Source organism: Haplochromis burtoni, unplaced genomic scaffold (genome assembly GCF_018398535.1).
Source record: "Haplochromis burtoni strain Fernald_Lab_line unplaced genomic scaffold, NCSU_Asbu1 Contig_391, whole genome shotgun sequence".
Taxonomy (NCBI): Eukaryota; Metazoa; Chordata; class Actinopteri; order Cichliformes; family Cichlidae; genus Haplochromis; species Haplochromis burtoni.
Window position 1 is genome coordinate 108,280 of NW_024582752.1, and position 21,997 is coordinate 130,276.

At 40.3% G+C, this 21,997-nt stretch overlaps 1 protein-coding gene across 1 annotated transcript in view; it reads right to left on the bottom strand.

Moving 5' to 3' along the window:
- LOC102289470 (eukaryotic translation initiation factor 3 subunit H) overlaps positions 1–21,997 on the bottom strand; it is a 67,176-nt gene that overhangs the window by 12,247 nt on the left and 32,932 nt on the right. The window contains exons 3-5 of the mRNA XM_014340807.2: positions 10,758–10,925; positions 5,970–6,069; positions 3,062–3,211 (exon numbers count right to left, since the gene is read on the bottom strand). Coding sequence (XP_014196293.1) covers positions 3,062–3,211; positions 5,970–6,069; positions 10,758–10,925 — 418 coding nt within the window. The remainder of the gene's footprint in view (positions 1–3,061; positions 3,212–5,969; positions 6,070–10,757; positions 10,926–21,997) is intronic.

Sequence of the window (21,997 nt, forward strand, 5' to 3'; positions counted from 1 at the left end):
CCTGCCCCTGGGAAGCTTTTTGATTAGCAGCTTCACAGCTGTTGCTCCACTTGCAGCGATTTATCTCCATAAATGATTGCTGATAAATTCTCCTGAGACTGATGCTGAGTGCCTCTGAGATATAAATGCGAGACTTAAAGAGCCAGGCTGTGAGTTGATATGGTGGGGTGATATTTGTTCATATTGTGCTCATTAGTGATGGTAGGCAAAGTTTGATGGCAGGTCCTGCTTTTGAAGACATTTTGGAATAAATAGGCTGTGACATTTAAAATGTGGCATTTACCGGACCGAGTTTTAGAGTGAATCTCTCAATCAAACATCCAATTCCATCCTAAAAGGTACAGGATTGGGAAATCGGATAAGTGGTCAGACGCGCCCTGGAATGCATTTGTGGGCAGTGATTGGAACAATTTACAAAATCCCCCCCCCCCCAAAAAAAATGTAGCACCTACTATCTGGTACGATCCAGTTATTTTAGAATAAAATTTAAAGGAATTGGTTTGATTACTTGTTCCTTCTTTTTTTAATATATATATTCTTCATACCAAATAACATAAAAAAGAAGAAAATAATCCTAGTTAAAAGTCCTCTCTCGTAACTTTTGCCAGCACAACATAAAACCCCATTATTTCCAAAAGGCTATTATGGGTGGAAAGGGACACAGTTGTTTATGCTATTAAGGCTGCTAGTGTAGTTTGTCTTCCAGCTTACAACTCCAATTTCAAAAAAAAGTTGTGAAATGTAAATAAAACACAAATGCAATGTTTAAACTGAGAAAATATACTATTTTCAGATAAATAAATAAACAAATAAATAAAAAAATAAGACCATTTTGGATTTAACAGCAGCAACACATCCCAAAAAAGCTGGGACAGGGCCATGTTTACCAGTGTGTAACACCCACTTTTCTTTCAACAACAGTCTGGGAACTGAGGAGACCAGCTGCTGGACTTTTAGCAGAGGAATATTGTCCCATTCTTGTCCGTCTGATTATTCTTGCTCTAGCAGCTCAACAGTCCTTGGCCTTATTTGCCATGTTGCTCATTTCATAATGTGCCAAATGTTTTCAGATGGTGAAAGGTCTGGATCGCAGCCAGGCCACATTAGCATCTGGACTCTTCTACTATGAAGCCATGCTGTTATCATAGCTTTAGTGTGCAGTCAAGCATGTTCTGGGTGAAATATGCAGGACCTTCCCTACAAACCTAATATGAGCATATGTTGCTCTAAAACCTGTATACACCTTTAAGCACGGATGGTGCCGAGCTGCCAATTTCACAGGCACGATAAAAGTGCTGATAAAAAGCTGGACGGTCCCTCTGCTCTTCAGTGCAGAGGGCGAAGCATGTTTACAAAATAAATTTGAAATTTGGATTTGTCCAGGTCCATTTTAACCCTGGAGAACCCATGGGGTCAGATCCGACCCCATTGGTTCTCCAGGGTTAAATAGGTTTGGGTCAGCGAAGAAGGCAGTGTTTCTAGACCATGTTCATATATATAGCGTCATCTTTGGATCACTGAGACTGAACTTGATTGATTTCTGGAAGTGCTTCTAAGCCCATGTGATGATTTCCATGACAAAACCCCACCTGTTTTTAAATGCAGTGTTGCCCAAAGACCTGAAGCTCATGAGCATCCAACATTTCCATCCCTGTCCCTTACACACAGACTTGTCCAGAGTCTTTGAATCATTTGGTGAGATTATATACTGAAGAGGATGAGCTATTCAAAGTTTTCAAACTTTTACATTGAGGGACATTATTGTGAAATTGTTCTACGTGTTTATAGATGCAGTTTTTTGGAGTTTGCTGTACATCTTTACTTCTGTGAAACTCTAACAAGCTCTTTTGTTTATGTCCAGTCGTGTTACCTGAAATCGTGTTACTACCCAAAATTTGCAGTTCATTCCTTTATGCTTTTATTTACATTTTTCCCAACTTTCCAACATTTGGAATAGGAACTGTAGACACTGTGCATCCACCTCAATGTATCTGACCCTTTCCTCATGAATGAATCATCTGCATGTTCAACCATGTCAGAGCCATCTGACCTAAACACTGCAATGCAATAATAAAAATGTAATAATATTGATATGTATAATATCAATAACACATAAATCTATATTATCATACCAAGTAAAGTTTCTCAACTAGTACTAAACCCAAGTATAGGAGATGGAAGTGGATGTAAGGAGATCCGGTGTGGTGGCCCTGGGGAGGGTACGCAAAGGGCAGAATGCATCAATAAACTGCTTATTCTTTCATTCAATCTAGCAGCTTTTGGAACAGTTGAGAAGACACAGATTAATGCCCAAGAGTTCGCTAATGTCAAATCAATTTTAATTTAGAAGTAGCCTTAAGTCATGTCTGTTGAAGCAGCCTGCAAGCTTAAAGAGATACCCTCAATATGGCTTCAAAGCTTGTAAGATGATTTTAAGAATTGCCTGCATTCTTTAGTAGATAAGTACTCAGTGTACTATGGTGACTATGTACAAAGAAATCAAACTAAGGTGACACTTTGCTCAGAGCTGGATTGTGTGGGCTGAAAGAATTTCCATCAATAACCACTTTTCCTCTGTTTGACTGTAGATTTTACACAAAGCCTGAAAAGAGATGGTACGAATTTCAGATGACCTTATTGAGCCATTAAGGTGAAATATTGAAAAACGTCCTGCAGTTACGATGTCCCACAGATCTTTTCATTTGCATTGTAAGGTTAACTATTTGTCGGCTTTGCAAACAGGAGTCTTGAAACTTGAAAAGAAACCATAACACAGGGTTTTAAATCTGGGAATTAAAAAAAAAAAAAAAAATGTATATACAACATCAGGAAGAAAACCAAAGCACTCACACTGCAATGCGGGCATGAGAATAGATAATAAAAGTAAAGCCGTACTAAAGGTTAGGAAACATATGTTGATAACCCTTCAAAAAAAACATCCAGAAAAACTTCCCCTCTTGAGAAAAACGTGTAGTCCACCAATATCTTATTTGCCTTTTTACAACCGAGGTGTCTGGCCTTGGGCCCTTGTGGTAAATGGCTGCATGAGCTCATGTCTGACCTGCTTGAGAGGTTTAGCAGTTCGTGCTTGTCGGCGACCGTGGACTTGTCCTCCAGCTCCCACATTAGTACATTGATAAGATGGGAGTTTTTGATGACGATGGGCACCTCCTCAAACATTTGTTCAAAGCCAATGTTGGCCTTCTTCAAGCTAAAGGGAGACAGAGAAAGAAGAAAAGAGGGGAGGGGAGACAGGAGGTAAAGGTGAAATCACATTTCTTCACATTTCTCACGTGGATTTCGACCATCTTTCTACTTTAAACTCACTCGAAGTGTGATGGACCCAATGATGTGGCTGAAAATTAATGATGCCAAAAAAAGTGGTGGGGGTTTAAACATCTCATATGATTTCTAAGGGAACCCTGATGGACTTCAGTGCCTGGCCCCGTGTGATAACCACTGTTCTTTTTGTTGTGCTGAATCACAGTCACAGGACAAACTACAGGAATTTTCTTTCTATTAGAAACATTAAGTTGTTTTAAAGGGACAGCTACCTTGACACAAAAGAGAGTGAATCAGAGTGGAAAATAAACAACTGTTAGACCCTGAAAGAAAGAAAAAACAAACCTGGTCTTAGTTGATCTATAGCAATTGCGAATACATTTTTAAGTGAACAGACGGTGGTTTGGGGTTAATAGTTCTGCTGGGACTCATTTGCATTCAAGTGTTGAAATCAGTTTTTCTAGTCTGTTCCTCTGCTACTCCAAATTTTCGTGTTCGTTAGCATGTGTTTCTCCTTATTAAAACAAAAGGTGCATTTCAGTATTGTGCAATATTGAAAAATATTATAATGCATGTTACACGCTGACATGTAAAAAATGCTGTCATTGATTCAGCAGTTCATATTGCCTCCCAATAGCAATGTTAGCCACAGTAACCAGTATGAACTTTGCGGGAGGGCTATTATGCCAAGCACACAAGGCACTGACTAATTCCTGATCAACTCCTCGGGAGCTGAAAGCCGCACCTCTCTCTCCCTTTTTCTAACAGGGGTCTGTTAACACAAAATGGAACTTCAATCTTTGCTTAATGTCTCACATAAATCTAATAACCCTGACTGACTGCCTCGGCTCAGCCTGTCACTCGCGCACAGTGGACGGGCTACAAACTAATGTCTGTATGTGTCTAATGTTGCCTTGTTAGATGCATTGTGCTTGTTATGAGATCAATACACTCACTGCATTAATCTGCCGTGTGCAATGTACCAGAAACAGAGATGTTTGGGCTGTATAATTCGTGTCTGTGTGATAAATAGGGATGTGGAGCATCACTGATTTTAAGTTATTCTGAAAGATATTGTTTTATATTCTAAGTAGAGCAGCACCTCAAGCAAACTTTAAGAGGAGACTCGGAGGCAAACGCAAGACGACAATGGTGCCCCGGGCTCCGAGTCAGTATGGGTAACAGCAGTCTATAAGGAAATCCATAATGATATAAACACTGTTTGCTAAAGATTTGGCACAATTATCAATCTAGAGGGCTTTAAAACATTTCCTGCATTCGATGACCTTTTCAAATGCCGCCAGATTGATATAAAAAGGTGGCTATGAGGAAACGGAAGGACAGCACATTCTACGCAGGACAAATTGTTCAACCATACTAGACTCTGGCACACTTAATGCCACGCTCTTTACAAGTCGGGCCCCGCTGGACAAAGCCAAAAGGTTGACTCCACAGGCAGACTAATTTGAAGCTTCAGATTTTGCGTTGAAGTGGATGCTATTGACCACTGCCTTCATAGCCCGACAGACTTGGAGGGCAGTTCAAAGGGATGAGCCTATTCAACAGTCATCTATCCTTGCCTTTCATTTCAAAAAAAGGTGCACAATATATGCAAGCTTATGCAACATCAAATACAGCAACATGAAAGAGGCTGATTTTTTACTGCACATTGTAGCAGAGGGGAAAAATGAAACACTTTTGAAGTTTTGCATCTTTGGAGGAGGGAAAATGTTATTGATATTCAGATTTCTAGTCTATTTTGGAAATAATAGGATAGAGACGAGATTGTTGTAATGGGGCGATATTGTCCTTTCCTGCCCTGAGCTGCCCTCTTTCAATCACGGACTTATTGGGAACACTGATAGCTACAGATTGGGGCTATAATAAATCATAGGAACTAATGAAAAGCTGCAGAAATGAGAAGGATCCTGACTCTGGGCCAAACACAGTGGGTCAATAACAGAGTGGCTGGCAGACGCACACAGGTGGCGAAATACAGAGGAAATTGGGAGAGAGGGAAATGAAATGATGCAGTTAAATTGCCGTACTGCCTGCAAATACGCTTGCTTTTAGTGGATTTCAAAGTGTATATCTAAAGATTTTTAATGGACAGCCTGCGGTGTTTCTCCACTGGGCCGTTACGCTCGCATTTGTCCGAGCGTTTGCGCCCTCGTGCGTTTCTGCATGTGGGAGCTGGTGCACCGGCACCACCCTGAACTGCCAGGAAAATAGTCCCCCTCATTACAGACGTTTTTAGCAGCAATTTAAAAGCAATTACGATAAGCCTTGGGGTCAGAAAAAGTGTAAACATGGTACATTTGTTTGACGGGCAAGGGCGAGATGATAAATCATCATCATCAGCATCCATCTTCAACTGCTACTAAATACCTCCCCTGAGGATGCAAAGGCCATATTTGCATCCATTGAATAAACAGAATTGGAACTGTGAAAAACCCCCACTAATAATGATGATGATAATAATAATAATAATAATAATAATAATAATAATAATAATAATAATAATAATAATAATAATAATAATTCTCAATTCCTATAAGCAATAGCAGCTCATGTGTATACATATAGTTATCTGTGAATATCTGCATTTCTGTGTGGGCATGGTCAACAAAGTAAAAGTAGTAGCATGAGTAGTATCCCGCTGTGTGTTCTGGTCCTGAATTACTCACCCCTCAGGTGTGAAATCTTTCTCTTTGCAGATCTCCATGAGTTTTGGGGTAAGCCTGTAGGCTTTGAGAGACAGGGAGCCTTGAGCCGTCTTTATAGGATCTAGAATGAGACAGAGGTGAGAGCTTGATTTTAAAAAAAGAAGAAAAAAACCTGCAATAACCATCTGAAATCATATGGGTTGCAGAAAACAAACTCATGGTTTTCATTTTGCCCATTTCAAATAAATAAATAAATAAATAAATACAACAATGCAATTTTGGACTCATTTTGGAAGTTTCACGACAGCTCTATTTATTGAACACAGTTTTGACATAGATTGCTTTCACGACTCATATTGTTATATGTGAAATCCTGAGTGAGAGAGGGATTGTTTTTTCTTTTTGATTTTCTTTCCCCCTTAAAGACGTGAAAAGTATTCACCCTGAATACAGTGATAAAACAGGGATGTTTCAAAATGTACAACACGGACTAGGATGATATCCAATTTTTCAGCACTGAGAATCATAAAACCCTTAAATTTTACAATTTTCATAAATGAAAAAGCCTAATGATTAATTTTCAGAGAACTGACAGGCTTGCCTTGCTATTAAGCCAAAGCCAAAGTTAAGCACTATATTTGCAAAAGCAACTTAGCATGACATGTCAACAATAGTAATTAGCTTCCTTTCCATGCACGGAAAAGAGTGGTGTGTCTCTGCACTGTGACCGCCATCATCATAGGCCACAGTAGCTTAATCATAATGCACAGTATTCTCCTTAATAACTCTGAAATGTGGTTTCCAGCAGACTCCTTTTTACACCTCTCTAAAGAAAAGCCACAGTTTACAGATTAATACAGTCAAACTGAGCCAAAAACGTGCATGTCCCCAAAGTGAAAATATGAGGAACAAAAAGATCCTGTTAAAAGGGTCTCATCTGCAGATAAGCCATTATAACAATGACTCAGGGAATTTTCAGATTCCGTCAGTATGTCCTCTCCCCAATTTTCGGGATGGAAAACTTTATTCTTGTACTGGCATACAAAGTAGGAAAAAGAAGAGCACTTACAAAATTGCTTCTGTTATAAAAATCAATTCAACACACTAAAATAAAGTAAAAGCAGCAAATAAGAAAAAACAAAGTTCACTTCCTGTTCAGATTACCTGCAGAAAATGGGTCTTAACTACATCCACCTTTTTACCTACAACTTAGCTAGTTCAGTTCATGTGGTCATCTCCACTGAGAGTGGTTGCTAATAGCAACAGTTCACTAAAGATAACCATCCTATACTTGGAGGAAGCCTGATGGCTTAATTAACATTTTGCATGATCAAGCCTGAAGCCGCAGGAGCCTCGTGAATTTGGACACGGAACCTTTATCCTCTCCTTCCCACAGACACTAATCTGTGCCAAGTGGTACACACATGATTTTATACATCAGTTCTGTTGGTCAATATGCAGTAAACTGTTAGACTTTTGTCTTTATTTTTGCAAATACACAGAAGGAAACTGCACAGAGCTGCTGCTGCTTAGCTCTGCGTTGGTCCATCTTAACCTCTTCAATTTTTCACCTCAAATAAGACAGTCACTGCACTGAACACATTCAAACAACTGGTTTAACAACCAGCTTTAACTCTGTGCTGTCACTGGACAGAAGCCATTAACGCCGCCAGTTGGCCACGGGATTGATTCCTTAATCGACGTAAAATGAACGGTGAGCTAATGAAAAAAAAAAAAGAAAAAAAAAAGGAAATCAATTTTCTTTCCCTTTGACTTTAAACGGAGATAATGTCAATTCCTTTGAGGCACTGTGATCTGTTAAGCGCTGCATTATTGACTGACATAACAGCGCACTCCTTTGGAATGAGAGGACGCTCACTGCTTGGCTAAATGGCTTTCTGGGATGACTGGATCAGAGGGTTGCATGTTTAAAATGGTCAAATTTAATCTTTGTCAATACTGGGTGTCTACAATCTAAAAACAATACAACCCAGGAGTAATGCTAAAGAGACAGAACAGGGCAGGGAGAGCTCCTCGACAGTCAGCATTACTTAAACCTTGAAATTCAAAGTTGTTTTCATTAGCAATTTCCCTGCACAGAATACATTTATTTTCCTAAATCTGAGATTTTTTTTAAACTACAGTCCTCTTTATTGTCTGACTCTAGACTTGAAGTAACTGGATAAACTGTGAACGGTTTTAATGAAAGACTGCTTTAAGTTCAGTGAGCTTGTGAGTCTTTTTGTGTCACCCTGGCTTTACTTTTATTTTTCGGTTCATAAACCTGAGGGAGAAAAACTCTGTATATTACAAAATGAGCAATACAGAGAGGAAATACTTTCTTGACACAGTGTGGCATACTGACAGTGTCTATATTTGATTCCTCAGCTTAGAAAAGTTTAATGTGTTGGTCCATGTCCTCTGTAATGTCTAGGGTCCACACACCAACACCCCTGCCTTTGCCTACCGCCGAGCTCAATCTGCAGCTCACACCAACGCCTGCCTCTGCAGAAGGTGGGCCCACAGGGTAGCAGATCCATGCTAGTTTTCAGACCTCATGGAAGCAGGCCTGGCCATCAGATGCTCGCTGGTGAGGTTAATCACCTCTAAACAATCGGTTTCTTTAGAATTTTCTAAATTGCTCACAGTCCGGTCCCACCTCTGTGACAAAGGCCTTGGACAACACACTTCCCAGGATCACACGGACGCACAAATGACACGCCCTGGCAATTTGTCAAGGGCATGTCAAAAGGAGTCCGTTGAGGTGGTTCGGACATCTGGTTTGGATGACGACTGGGCACGCCTGACTGGGCGTACAACCCAGTGTAAACCCAGAACCTGCTCAAGTGACTGGATTTCTTATCAAGCCTGGGAATGCCTTGGGATCCCCCAGGAGAAACTGGGGAACATGGCTGGGGAGAAAGATTTCTTGAATACGCTGCTTAACCTGCTGCATCCACAGCCTGACTTCAGATAAGTGGAAAATAATGGATGGATGGATAAAAGAAAACAGCAGCACTCTGACAGGAACGACAAAACGATCGCCATTATCATCCATTTCATTGTCCACTTATCCATGTAATGTATTAATATGCTCCCTCTGAACTTGGTGTGGCAATAAAATTCCATTTATTTAGACACTAAGAAGTTAACACTTCACTAAGTAGTGACAGGTTTTCATTTTCTGTCATGTTTTGCTGTCATTTAAATCCTTACACCATCTGGGGTGGTTCAGCATTTCCGGGGAGCTTTTAGAGGCTTTTACTGTGAAGCAGGTGAACCCACATAATGCCTGTTGGTCTCATGTTAGCAGCTACAGGCTACATAGTTAATCCAGTCTTCTGCGAGCCCGCCTTTCCCTCACAAGAGTTCCAGACCACAGCATCAACAGAATTTATTGTAAGGTCAAAAGCCAAAAGTCATCTCCATCTAAATCTGTACTATTGCAGATGTGCACAAAAATAAAAACTCTCTATAAATAATCGGCAGTCTCCTTGATGATATAGACTTGATGACAATGCAGAACTTGCAGAAATCCATCTTGAAACAAAAATCTAATTCCAGGCACATGACGCTTAGAATTAGATTGTTTTTTTAAACATCTGCGCTTACCTCCACTAATCTGTTCCTACATCTGTCAGACTGATTTATTGCTGAGTTTCTAAAAGTGAACCGCAGCAAAATATCTTAAGACTTCTCAGTGGCAGTCCTATTCTTGGATACCTATTGATTAAAGAGACTAAATTTGACATGTGGTTGTTTAATCATGGCAGAAACCTGAGTGACAATGAAGCATAAATGACTGTAATCAACTCTCTTGTAGAGGCACCATTTTGGTGCAAGAGAAAGAAAACAGATAACGACCATGTTTACTGAAACTAAGCAAGCTTTTCTGCTTTCAGGCCTAGGGTGAGTGTTTTGATGTTGCTGTGTTTACTTTATTTCATGAGGACTCAGCAGTACTTTGTGGAGCCAACTTTACTAGAATGACTTTCCACCAGCATGAGTCTCTTTCAGTACTGGTGCCCTGTGAAAGGTTTGAATGGCTTTAGGACATGTGACAAATACAGCAGTGGATCCCTTCTCTCCTTTTGGCTTGATATCACATTATCAATACAACTTTTTTTTTTTAATGTAACAGCAACAGACAGTCCACGATTTACACCTTTATTGTGGCTCTTAAAAACACACACAACATAAACTTGAAGGGGACCTATTATGCAAATTTCCAATTATTTTAATTCTTGAACCCCACTAGGGCAGCTTTACATTATTAAAGGTTCAAAATAATTTGGCTTATCCACTGTGCGAAATAAGCCATTTCAGCTTCCATTCCCCTACTTTAAGGCAGATTTCTTCTCGTGGGGGCTTTTATACTCAGTCACAGCTGTGGACCTGACACATTAGAGATACCCACTCTCACTGACATCATACGGAGCAAAAGGAAACAAAATATCAGAGATCAAGTGCTTTGAACAGTCTGAACTTTAGGCTGAGCTGCTCTTATTCTTTAAATGTTTATGCAAATTTAATATGAGCATCCACCGCCAGTGCAAGTATGAAAGAATATAAGAAAAAGTATAATAAGTAAATTATACTTAAATTGATGAATTCTTAATTTAACATCTATACCATGAATCTTTTTTATTTATATTCAAATTCTTTGTAATGTTCTGTCTGTTCATCTATAGTAAAATATATTTGATGTTTTGCCAATTTCTGGTCTTAACTTGCAAACAAAAGTAAACAAAATGATTAAAAAAAAACAAAAAACTGTCTTTACGCCGTGTTCTGTACAGAACTACTCACCATATATGAGTACTACTGACTCCTCAATGGCGTGCTGGTAGCTGAACTGAGAGTCGAGCAGCGCTCGGCTGACAAAGGAGCCATAGTAGGTGGACTGGTACCAGCCCACATGCAGATGGTCAATGTTGACGTGACGCAGAGAACGCATCATCTCCATCTGGTACTGGACTAGAGGCAGAGGAAGAGGAAGAAATAGAGAGGAAGGGAGGGGAAAGTCAGGGAAATGGGACAAAGAAGAAGGAAAAAAAAATCAGTTCACTGAAATCAGCTTCTTTTTTTTGAAACTGTGAATATCTGTTCTCCATCTGGAACTCTACATGGTGTATGAACAAGGGGAGGGAGTAATGGGAGAGAGGAGATGTGAGAAAAATGATAAATATGGTGAAGAAAAAGAGCAACCAGGATGTGAAGGACGAATGCAATGAAACTGAGGAAAAACAAAAGCTTCATCTTCTGTTATCAAGTGGCTGTGGTGGAGATTTCTAAAACAAACATCAGCTGGGTTCACCAGTCAGCCTTTCATTACTTATGTCAGTTAATACATCGTACTGGGGAGAGAACGGCAGGACAGAGACACAGACAGGCTTAAGCTAACAGAGAGAAGGCAAGATGCATTTTGGGGAGAGCCATTTCATTATGGCAGACACATCCTAAGGATGCACAGCCACAAATACAAACAACCTGCCTCGCTGGCTGTAAGTAACAACCAAAGCAAGCAAGCAAAACAGTATCTCTATGCAGGCTGGCTGGAGGAGGTTGATAAATCAGTTTGTGATTGGGCAGCTGTGGCCCCCTAGACCCCAGTCTGTAGAGCACATCCTTCTCCTACTGGGGCTGTTAGCAAGAACAAACTGGAGCGGTTTGAAAAGAGGCATGGGTGGAAAGCAGAAAGGGAAAGAAAAAAAGAGCAAAGCTGGGAAAAATGAAGGACACTTGAAATGGAGGGAACGTGTTAAAGAGGGGAAGTGGGATGAGAGGGAACACACAAAGAAAAATAAGGCTTTTTTTTTTTTAAATGGGTGAACTTCTTTTTTTATCTTCTGCCTTATGGTCAAAATTTGACCCCTGGCAGTTGAGGTTATGTAAAGCAGAGATCAGCCAAAGTCAAAATATATTAACATTTCATTTGGTTGTAATTAGCTGACCTCCAAGAGTTCATGGAGTGTTAAAAACACTGAGGTTTCTGAATCACTAAAATCCAAAGTGATGCAAGGGACCCCATCTGATTTGCATTAATCTCAAGTTTTCTTGAAGCAAACCTCCCACAAACCCGTTTCTTGCAACAAAACAAAGAAAATAATCAACCAAATGTTCTCCTTGAACTGAATTTTAACATTTGGCTTGGAGCAGTGGATGGGAACAGTCCCTTTTTGTGGCCCCATACATGAATTGATGAACTGGACGTAACAGTCTATCCTTTAAATCTTCCCCTTTATTTAGTGTTTGACATGGTCAGTGAGACAAAAGGAAGCAGAGTCAAACAGAGGGAGGAGGATGAGAAAGTAGGAGAGAAATAGAGGAAGATGCAGTACATGAAGATTGAGAGAGAAATTAGGAGACTGTAGCAATTCTGGTACATATCATAGGAGGAGGTGGAGGTTTCAGGTAGCATCTGCAAGTGTGTTTGTGTGTTTCTAAAGTGTGTGTCTATAACATTCAAGTTTTTAATTCTGACTGAATGGTGACAAATAAGAAGTAGGTGAGAATTAAAACAGAGAGTGGGAGAAAAGGGTAACAGGAGAAGCAAAAAAGAGCGTGAGGAAAGGAGGGAGTGATGGTGATGGAAGGATAATAAGTCTGTTGGAGAGTGGCTCTGCTCGGGGGCTGGCTAGTAGCAGACTCCAAGACACACAGAGCTCAAGGCAGCCTGCCACCTAAATACAGCATCTGTCTGTGCACTTCTATGCCCATCAGTATGGGTACTTACCTTTTAGGCTCCACTGAGGCATGCACCAGCCCAGCACCCTATCATTAGCAGGGAAATTGTGTACAAAGTGATCTGTCTCTGATACAAAAGCTAAAGGCTGGGCGATTGACAACAGAGGTAGGAAAACCAATTGGCCATCTCTCCTCCCTAACTCAACACCACCTTCAATTCCTAGTTCGCAACTCTAATCTTTGTTGTGTCCAATATGCAGCTCAATCGGGACTTTGCTTTCAGCACATATTTTCTATTCCTTATGACTGTATTGCAGATTTAAACAACTGGTGATGATCTTCTTAAGTGATGGTTTAAGAAGGTCGTCATCAAAATAAATAAATAAATTAAAAAAATATGATGATCTATGATAACAGGGTTCTTGCTGATCGGAGCTGGCTTGGCCCTGGCTTATCGGAGAATTAAGAAAGCGGAACCGGCTGTTCAAACCCCCCCAAGGCTGCCCGCTGGGATTGAAACGATGGGACGAGGCGCGACTTCTCAGAACGGGCTCATTGAAAGCAGCATGGTTAAGACCTTGGAGACGCTTACAGCTGCCGTGAATACTCAGAATAACACCTCTGAGCGTATATTGGGTTACATCAAGGAGAGGCCTGCTCAGAATAACGCCTTTGAGCGAAAATTGGATTGTGGAACAGCTGACTGCAGTCGTGAGTTCTCAGAATCGGTTCTCTGAGCAAAAGAATGTTAACACCACGGAACGCAAGTTTGATACCATCATGGGGAAGCTCGCAGTTCTCCAACGGGAGATTGAGAGATCAGTGTCGGAGTGTTAAAGAACAGCTTTGAAATTCTCATGAGGTGTTGCAAAAGAAAAATCACCATCATAATGCGGCTACCCCTTCGGTGCCAGCTGTGGGCTCAAGGCCGGAGCTGAACAAAAACTCCCTGATAACGACTGTGTTGAGTCTGTTCCTTCCCATTCCCTACAAGGCCACCTGGGTTGGCTGGAAGACTGTTTACTTAGCCTGGCAGGGCGAAGGACACTGTCTCAGCTGAACTATGGACACGCAAACACATACATATACTGATACTGATAAGCAATCACTGATGCATCACCCTCCCTACCCCGGATCCAACGCCACCTCCAACGCTTACCTCCCCTCTGATGTGGACATCGGGTCAGCTGGAGGCGCAGTCGAAGATTGCAGCGGTCCCAGATCAGATGTACACACTGGAACACTTTCCCATGTTGCTTGTCTGTGTTTATTGTGCTATGGTGTGTTGATATCTGTGATTTCCTGTATTATCCTTTTGTGTTACACATTTCGATGTTTTTTTCCTCGCTACCTAGCCTGACCTGTCTCCCCAATGTGATGTTTGTGTATTGTATGTACGGTCGGCAAGGTCTGTCATCTCGGTTGTGGGCAAAAGACCAGCAACTGACAAATAAAGGCTATCTCATCTCATCTCTCATCTCAAAAGCTGCAAGAGCTGAACATGTGTTGGCGCGACACCACTTAAAACGGCCTGTTGTTTAAAGTGTGACTTTACACCATCGAGCCTTGCTGAATGTTAAAACGTGTCACTCTCAATCACTCGTCTTGGATCTCTGTCAAACGAGTTGATCTATAAGGCATTCAGGACAACTTCAAAGTCCGTGGGTCTTTCTGCAGTCGATATTACAGTTTAGATTCAAGGGTGGATTTCAGCGTTTTCTTTAAAATGAAAAGGTTGGTCAAAAGTCTAAGTATCCTTGAGAAGCATTTACAGGGAGGTTCTTTTTAACAGAGGAGCAGAAATCTAAGACTCAAGTGAAAAGTCACTGATCTTTAGAAGGTTAAGAAATCATATCTGAAGTACTCGGAATTTCAAAAGAGTGGAGCAGCCTCCATAACGAAACAAACGCTGTCTCAATAGTGTCTTTCCCCCTGTAGCTTGTAGGACAAACTGAGCAGCAAAGAGGCAATGGGGCACAGAGAAACAAAGGGACAGCCATATATGAGCCTCAGTAAAAATGCTTTAACCCACTGGGTTTGTGGTTCTGATTCCTCAGATTTGGATTGATATACAGATTTCCTTCAAGAATATTGTCATTTTTAAAAGTTCTGGAATAATATGAATTCTTCCCACTAAAACTTCAACAATGTGAGGCATGGGCAAAAAAAACAACCCAGAAAACAAACAAAAAGACCCCCAACTCACAAAAGGTGAAAGTCAAATAATAAAAATGCTGCAGAAATAGTAGAATTAGTATTCAGCGGATACTTTTGTATTGGCCTTCTTTAATTTTAATTTGAACTTTTTAGGGATGTTTTTTTCTTCTATTTTGCACAATTTGAATGAGTTTCCTTTGTGTTTGTTACATTTCCATAATTTGAAAATACATGCACGCATGCACCACTGCAAGTGATGGTGAGAAAAAATAAAAATATATTTATTCCAGCAGATTATCCCAGCATGTCATTAAGTCTGTGTATCTGAATACTCTTAACATTAAAATGACACCATGTGAATGGGAAAAGACTACCGTGTGTTCAAACTAATCAAAGTTTACACCAACTTCACACTGACTGACGTGTACTCTACTCGACTGGATGACACTCGGCTTCCAGACGAAACTCAAGCAGACAGGCCGCCTTGCAAACAAACTCCTACCGGCTGTACTCAGGTCAGAAAGGAAAAGACGAAGAAACAAAGACAGAAGACACATGAAGAAAATCAACTGTCTCTTAGCCTGAGAGCTAAAGTGAGATTCGGGGGCAAATGAGACAACCAGCCAGTGGCAGGCCTGCAGAGGCATCCACTACAAAAATCTAATAGAAAATACAAGAGTCTTGTAAATGGCACAGGATCACTACCTTCTTTGTTCATAAACCATAAATTACAGCTGTGGAGGAAAAAAAAAGAACAACAAACAGCAAAACAAACTGCGTGGCATCTTAGCTGTGTCGACTCAACACTGATTGGAAGTCATAAACCTCTGGAGATCTTTCAATCTGCCTGATAACATAGGTGCTAAAAACAATTATTTTTATAGTTATGTAATCACCAGTAACAAATTGACACTTATTGATGAGATAAAAAACTGTATGCACTTAAAGTGAAATTCTGTTCTTTTGTATCAACTGACACCGATAAACAAATCTCTCTCTACATCTATATATATTTATTTAGCTTACTTATCTATATCAGCTGATACCTGTTTATCTTCCCTATTTTTGTACTGTTCTCTATTATGACACAAGTATTCTTCATCACACTTTCTCTGAGGGCAAAACTGACGTGACAGCACAGATAAATATCCTTCGCTGACACCTGTAAATGCCATCTTATTTGCCAATAGTCAATATCAGTCAACAAGCAAGACAGATTGGTACATGCTTGGAAAACACTGACACCCCCCCCCCCCCCCCAAAAAAAAAAAAAAAAAAAAATAATGAAAGAACATTTTTACTCTGAGTGGCCAATTGATTATCCGGTGCCTATTTTTGATCTACGCACTGACTGACATATTGTTTTATACCTAAAAATGAGTCATAAAGAGATAAGAAGTCAAAGCTACAAACACATCATGGGACTCGAGGTTCATACACGACAAAGAGAAGCTTTTGTACTTCCTGAATGTCAAAACAGGGAGGAAAAAAAGGCTAGAGTAATCTGACGTGAATAATGTTCTGTTCTTTCAACTACGACTGTGCCTACTTTACTTTTACCTTCAATATAGTACTTACAGCACAACAGTTCATAGACAAAATGAAAGAGGCAGCGTGCATCATCTACAGGCTCACAAGTATCATGTGGATTAATTATCTTGAGGGTGCACACACATAATAGATGATCGTGCTCTTTCTTTTCCCTCCTTTCCCTTTCTTCATCCACCAAGGGTGAGACTACATTTAGTCGTGCTAAGGAACAACACAAATTCTACTTCACCAGAATAGCTGGAGAGCTACTCCAGTTAATATGGACTTTTTGAAAGAGAGACAGAAAGAGGACTTCTTTCTCCCCCCCTGTTGCTTTACTAGGGAAGCCAGTAATATTCTGTGGACATAACAGCAGCATTAGCCCAAGAACAGCCAATTTAACAATATCATCAAGGCGTGGAGGTGGGAGCGTGCCCCACCATTTGCTATTCCTCACTCATTTCTGCTGCCCTGCCGCCTCTCCTATCAATCAATCTGGGTCTGAGGCCAGACGGGGAATGAGTCTGTCCATTCCCTTAGTGCTGCTTGATTGTGTGTGTGTGTGTGTGTGTGTGTGTGTGTGTGTGTGTGTGTATTTAGACAAGAGACAAAGTGAAAGTGTGTTTAAAGGAGTATGTGAGGAACTGTGAGTTCAACAGAAAATTGAGAAGGAAATAGGATGTGATGCAGAGAGTAAAAGTGTGACATCTGGAAAGGAGTGTGTGTGTGTGTGTGTGTGTGTGTGTGTGTGTGTGTGTGTGTGTGTGTGTGTGTGTGTGTGTGTGTGTGTGTGTGTGTGTGTGGAAAAGGAAGGTGAGAGACATGTGAAGCTTGAGGATGGACAAGCCGTATGTATGTATGATAGACTGGAGGTGTTTATCAGTAGGGAGCAAAACTCCTTACCTTGGGGAGGAACATTCAGAGTCATAACCAACAACGCACTACCATGTGTGTGTGTGTGTCTCTCCGCCATGAACCAGACAGACAGTCCATACTCTAATACTCAATGACACAAGAGGTGAACTGCGTTGGACCTTGCATGCTGCTGCAGGCCACAACATCTCTGTGCGGGCAGCAAGGTGTGTGTGAGCGTGTGTGGGTCTCTGAATGTGAGGCTGCACGTATCTGTGTGTCACAACACATTCTAATCACCACCTTGACAGGCTGACGGGGCCTTGCCTGGAAAGTCTGTTGCGGTTTAACACACACACACACACACGCCAAAGTTTACATCCACCAGCGTCAAGTTAAGCAGGTGAGTAGCAGACAATGGTGCCAAGTGTTTGAAGCTTGGGAGAGCGACATTTCTTTATCCTCAGTTTCCTCCCACTACTTACCGAATTTGGCGAATAGAACATTTTAATAGTTTAAAATAAGGATAAATGGGCCAATCAGACCTCCATCAAAAATACATTTTCGTTATAGGGGGGAAAATCCATTTGGAAGCCGCAATGAAATTAAAATTATGACTTTCAGATGGTGCATTTATCAAGGAAAGTTAAAGAGAAAGAAAGAATATGTTAAGAAATATCTTCAATATTAAGAAATATCAAGCTATGCATATATAATGCATTTCTAATTTGTATTAACACCTCAAGCTGAAACTTGAAAAACACACACACAAAAAAAGATTCAGTTCGTGCATGAAGTGTAACACTTTTGATTGTACTGAACAGACTGAAAACCCCTATTTCCACATATGTTCTCCACAGTGACAGCAAACCACACTCATTTTGGCATTTCATAAATACTTTAGAGCCACGAGGAAAACAAAACAAATGTTTAGCTTACAATTTAAAGACATCGTATTCTACCAGCGTACTGCTGAGTGAAGAAGGCTGTTGTTCTTCTCCCCCCCACCTCACCCTCAGGGCCCCGGAGCACAAACCCTAATTGAACAAGTCCACACTCTTGACCCATTCATTCAACACAGCTGACAACCCACTTTTACTCTGCACTCCATTCTGACAGTCATTTACTTTGCGACAAGGATGCCAAGCTGTTTTGGAAGGTAAAAACAGAGTGGTTCTTACCATCTCTGTGTTTACACATTTATTTTGCAGTTCTCTTTAAAAGCCTCTCTGACAAGCACTAAGCATTCTATAAATACTCCAGGCTTGACTTAACCCCATATGCAACTAAACAACGCTGCGTCTACGTCTACTTCAGAGGACAAAGATAATCTGAATGTTTTTAGGCTTTGAGGCCGACTTCCTTCTCTTCTTTGTTGTTGCAATGCTGCTGCCCCGTTTGCCAAACCCTTCATCCAACCTTGCTACTCCCTCAGATTCCCTAAACAGACTCAGTAATGTTTGTACTTCTCTCCTTCTCCAAATCTGTTAAAAATTCCAGGTTATCTGCAGAGTCCAAAAACTCTTCACTCATACCCTGTCCAGATTTGGGAAAACAATGAAAAATGACCAGCGCAGAAAGTGAAAATAATGTCTCCACAATAAAACAAGGAAATGATGGACATGCTGTTACTCTCAAGGACAAATAAGATTAGCCATCATCAAATGCAGTGCATGTCTATATGCTGTACCCATGAGATGCAACTGAGACAAAATCCATAATGCTATCCATTCATTCCCAGCCCACAAAGCCCATGTGGAACTCAAATTTAATGGCTGTAGCCCTTTTTTATGAGTTATTCATGATCTCCCAGGTTCGCAGGGTTTCTTTAGCATTTTAAGCTCACAATACCAACCTTCATCACGCTTGTTCCTTCATCACTGATTCTACCCACCTGTGCTTATAGCTTTACAGCTGACCCTTTACTACCAGATTAACCAAACAACAACAGTCACTAGGGTTGCCACAAACGATTATTTTGATAGTCGACTAGTCACCGATTATTTTTGCGATTAGTCGACTAATCAGAGCATGCATCCATTTGACGTAAAACCTACAGCTTACTGCACAAGCATGCATCTGCTCTTATGTAACTATCATTAGCTTACAGCTTTAAGTGTTTAAGGTATGTGCTAACTAAAAATAAAGACAAGATAGTTTATTAAATTTAAATGAAATTTGCAGATTGTTTCGGTGAAGTTTAATAAACTCCTTGCTATCTATAATATAACAGGACACCGGAGTATATTCTCAAAGGTATGGCGTTAGTCATTTCAACGAGATTAACCTGAAAGCACTAGTGGGAACACAACGAATATGACTGCACATTTACGCCGACATCATCCTAGTGCAAAGACAGTGAACAACAAAAAAACAAGCATGCTACTAACTTTAGCCGAGTCATTTAGACAGCTGTTAGCACATGATTCTCCTTATGCTGCTGAGAATATAGCCCAGAAGAAGCGGATAGTATAGCTTTTATTTTGGAAAGAGCCATTTCTCTGTAATAAACTCTCTTTTCCAAAGATGAGTGATTCCTCAATCAGATACAGGGCTTGCAATATCGCTAGCCCGACGTCCCGGGCTAGCGATTTTTTCAGTCGGGCTACCAAAATCTATCTCTTCCCTGCCCGTGCTGTGAGGAAAATTAAAAAAATCCGAAGCAAGAGTGAAAAAAATTAAGTTTCAAATATCTGCGTATTAGGAAGGAAATATATGTCAATGCTTTTGCATTCTTTCGAAATGTAGCTGGGTAATTATGTCATTGGCATCGGTGAGCCACTGTCAATATGTGACATATTGAAATCGCGTTTGAATTTGCGCTTGTTTTTTGCTTTCACTTTGCAATCGGCGAACTGTGTATAGAGAGCGACAGCACTGATCTGTGAGTGATGATAATTTGTGCACCAATTCCTCTGACATCGTCTTATCAATCGTTAGCTTACTATGCAAACATGACAAGTGAAATCTCCCGCAGCTTAAACATGTGAGAGGTTGATCGCGCAGAGAATCGCTGAGCGTTATGTGAGTGCGTGTGTAAAAGCAGCAGGATATATATTTACTACGTGACCTGATGACTGAAACTTCACAGACAGATATATATTTTAGTTCTGCTGAGCCAAATAAGACAGGTCAGGGTGAAGAAGTGACAGCCAAAGAAAAGCTTACCACAAAACGGAGAAGTTATGACAAATCAGACTATAAGGCAAAAAGAAAGTGCAGCTTTATGGTTTCATGGACAAAAGAATTTCTGTGGCTGCAATATGACGAGCTAAATAACCAGGGCTGCACATAAGTGGTCCGCAGGTGCGCATTCGCTGTCAAAATAAAAAACGCGCACAAGGGTTAGGGTTAAATTTAAAAACTGTACTTTTGAGTTAAAATATATATTTATAATTTTAATAAATGACAAATTAAAAAGCATGAACATTTTTTTGTATCGAAAAAATATCGAACCGTGACACCAAAGTATACGAACCGAACCGTGAATTTTGTGTATCGTTGCACCCCTAATATTTATTTATGGGTTAAATATCTATATTCAGTTCATAGTCTATGGACATCGATATTATATCGGATGTCCGATACTGACCTAAATTACTGGATCGGATATCGGAGAAAAATAAAAAATGTAATCCGATCCATTAAATATCACGAAAGCACCTCACACTCACGCCGTAACTCACCTCAGAACGTTAGCACGTCGGAGCAGTATGCATCACGTGATAGAGCGCTGTGGCATGCGGGACCTGTCGGTGGTCTGGATAGCATTTGGAGCTTCGCTAGCAACCCGGCATTTCATCTCCGACAAAGTTATCCCCGAGAGAAGTAAAGCAAGTGTGTAAGTCCATCTCTGAATCTTTGTAAAGCATTCCTGCGTTAAGCTTAACGAGCGACTGCCTCTCGCTCTCCGGCTGCTACTTCAATAACTGTGAAACTGCTAACGATCAGCTGATCGGCTTTTCTGTCGCGAGTCTCTCTTGTTTGTTTTTGGTCCACTTTGCGCCAGAAAGAGGAAACCAGCGGCTGAACAACAGCAGCACGTTTAAGCTTGATCAGCTGTTGTTAGAATTTATTTAATATTACTTTCTACACCAGGATCTTTTTCTACAGCTGACGGCTGGTAACTGTGCAGGGGCGGATCTAGCAAAGTTTAGCCAGGGGGGCCGATAGGGCATTAACAGGGAAAAGGGGCACAAAGACATACTTTTCTTTCTTATTCTCATTTAAAATGTCGAGCTTTTAATAAATAATTATCTGACACCCAAAGTTTTAATTTGATGTAAAATGAATAGAAGTCAATTACTGTATATAGTGACTATTAAGTCTAATATATATACCCTAGTAAGCTATAGTACTTTTTCCTTTGGGAAGGTACCATCTGTGCAGTCTGCAATTTTGTTGAAGAAAGATGTTGAATCTATTTAATATTTCTTGAAAAATAATTGATTTCTGTGCATTTTTTTTCACACTGCATCAAATTAATGTTGATTACGTCAATTAAGCATCATGAGGTGGAGCGTGAGGGGTGGTTCCCTATTTTTTATTTATTTATTTTTGTTGTTGCTGGGAGTTGGAACCCTATTAGTTAGGTTGCTTAATATTTACGCTAAGTACTCTTTAAAATACCAGAATAGGGAGGATGGTGTAGGTTTAAGTTTATTAGATTGATCAGTATTGCTGAACTATGAAATTTTTTTTTTGTATACAGGTATAACAGAATAGCTTTAGTGTAGTTGTTGTTTTAAACTTGAGTATGAACTTGCAGACTTGCAAAATGCAGCAAGATATTTTAAAAAAAACAGTTTTGTTGATTAAAAAAC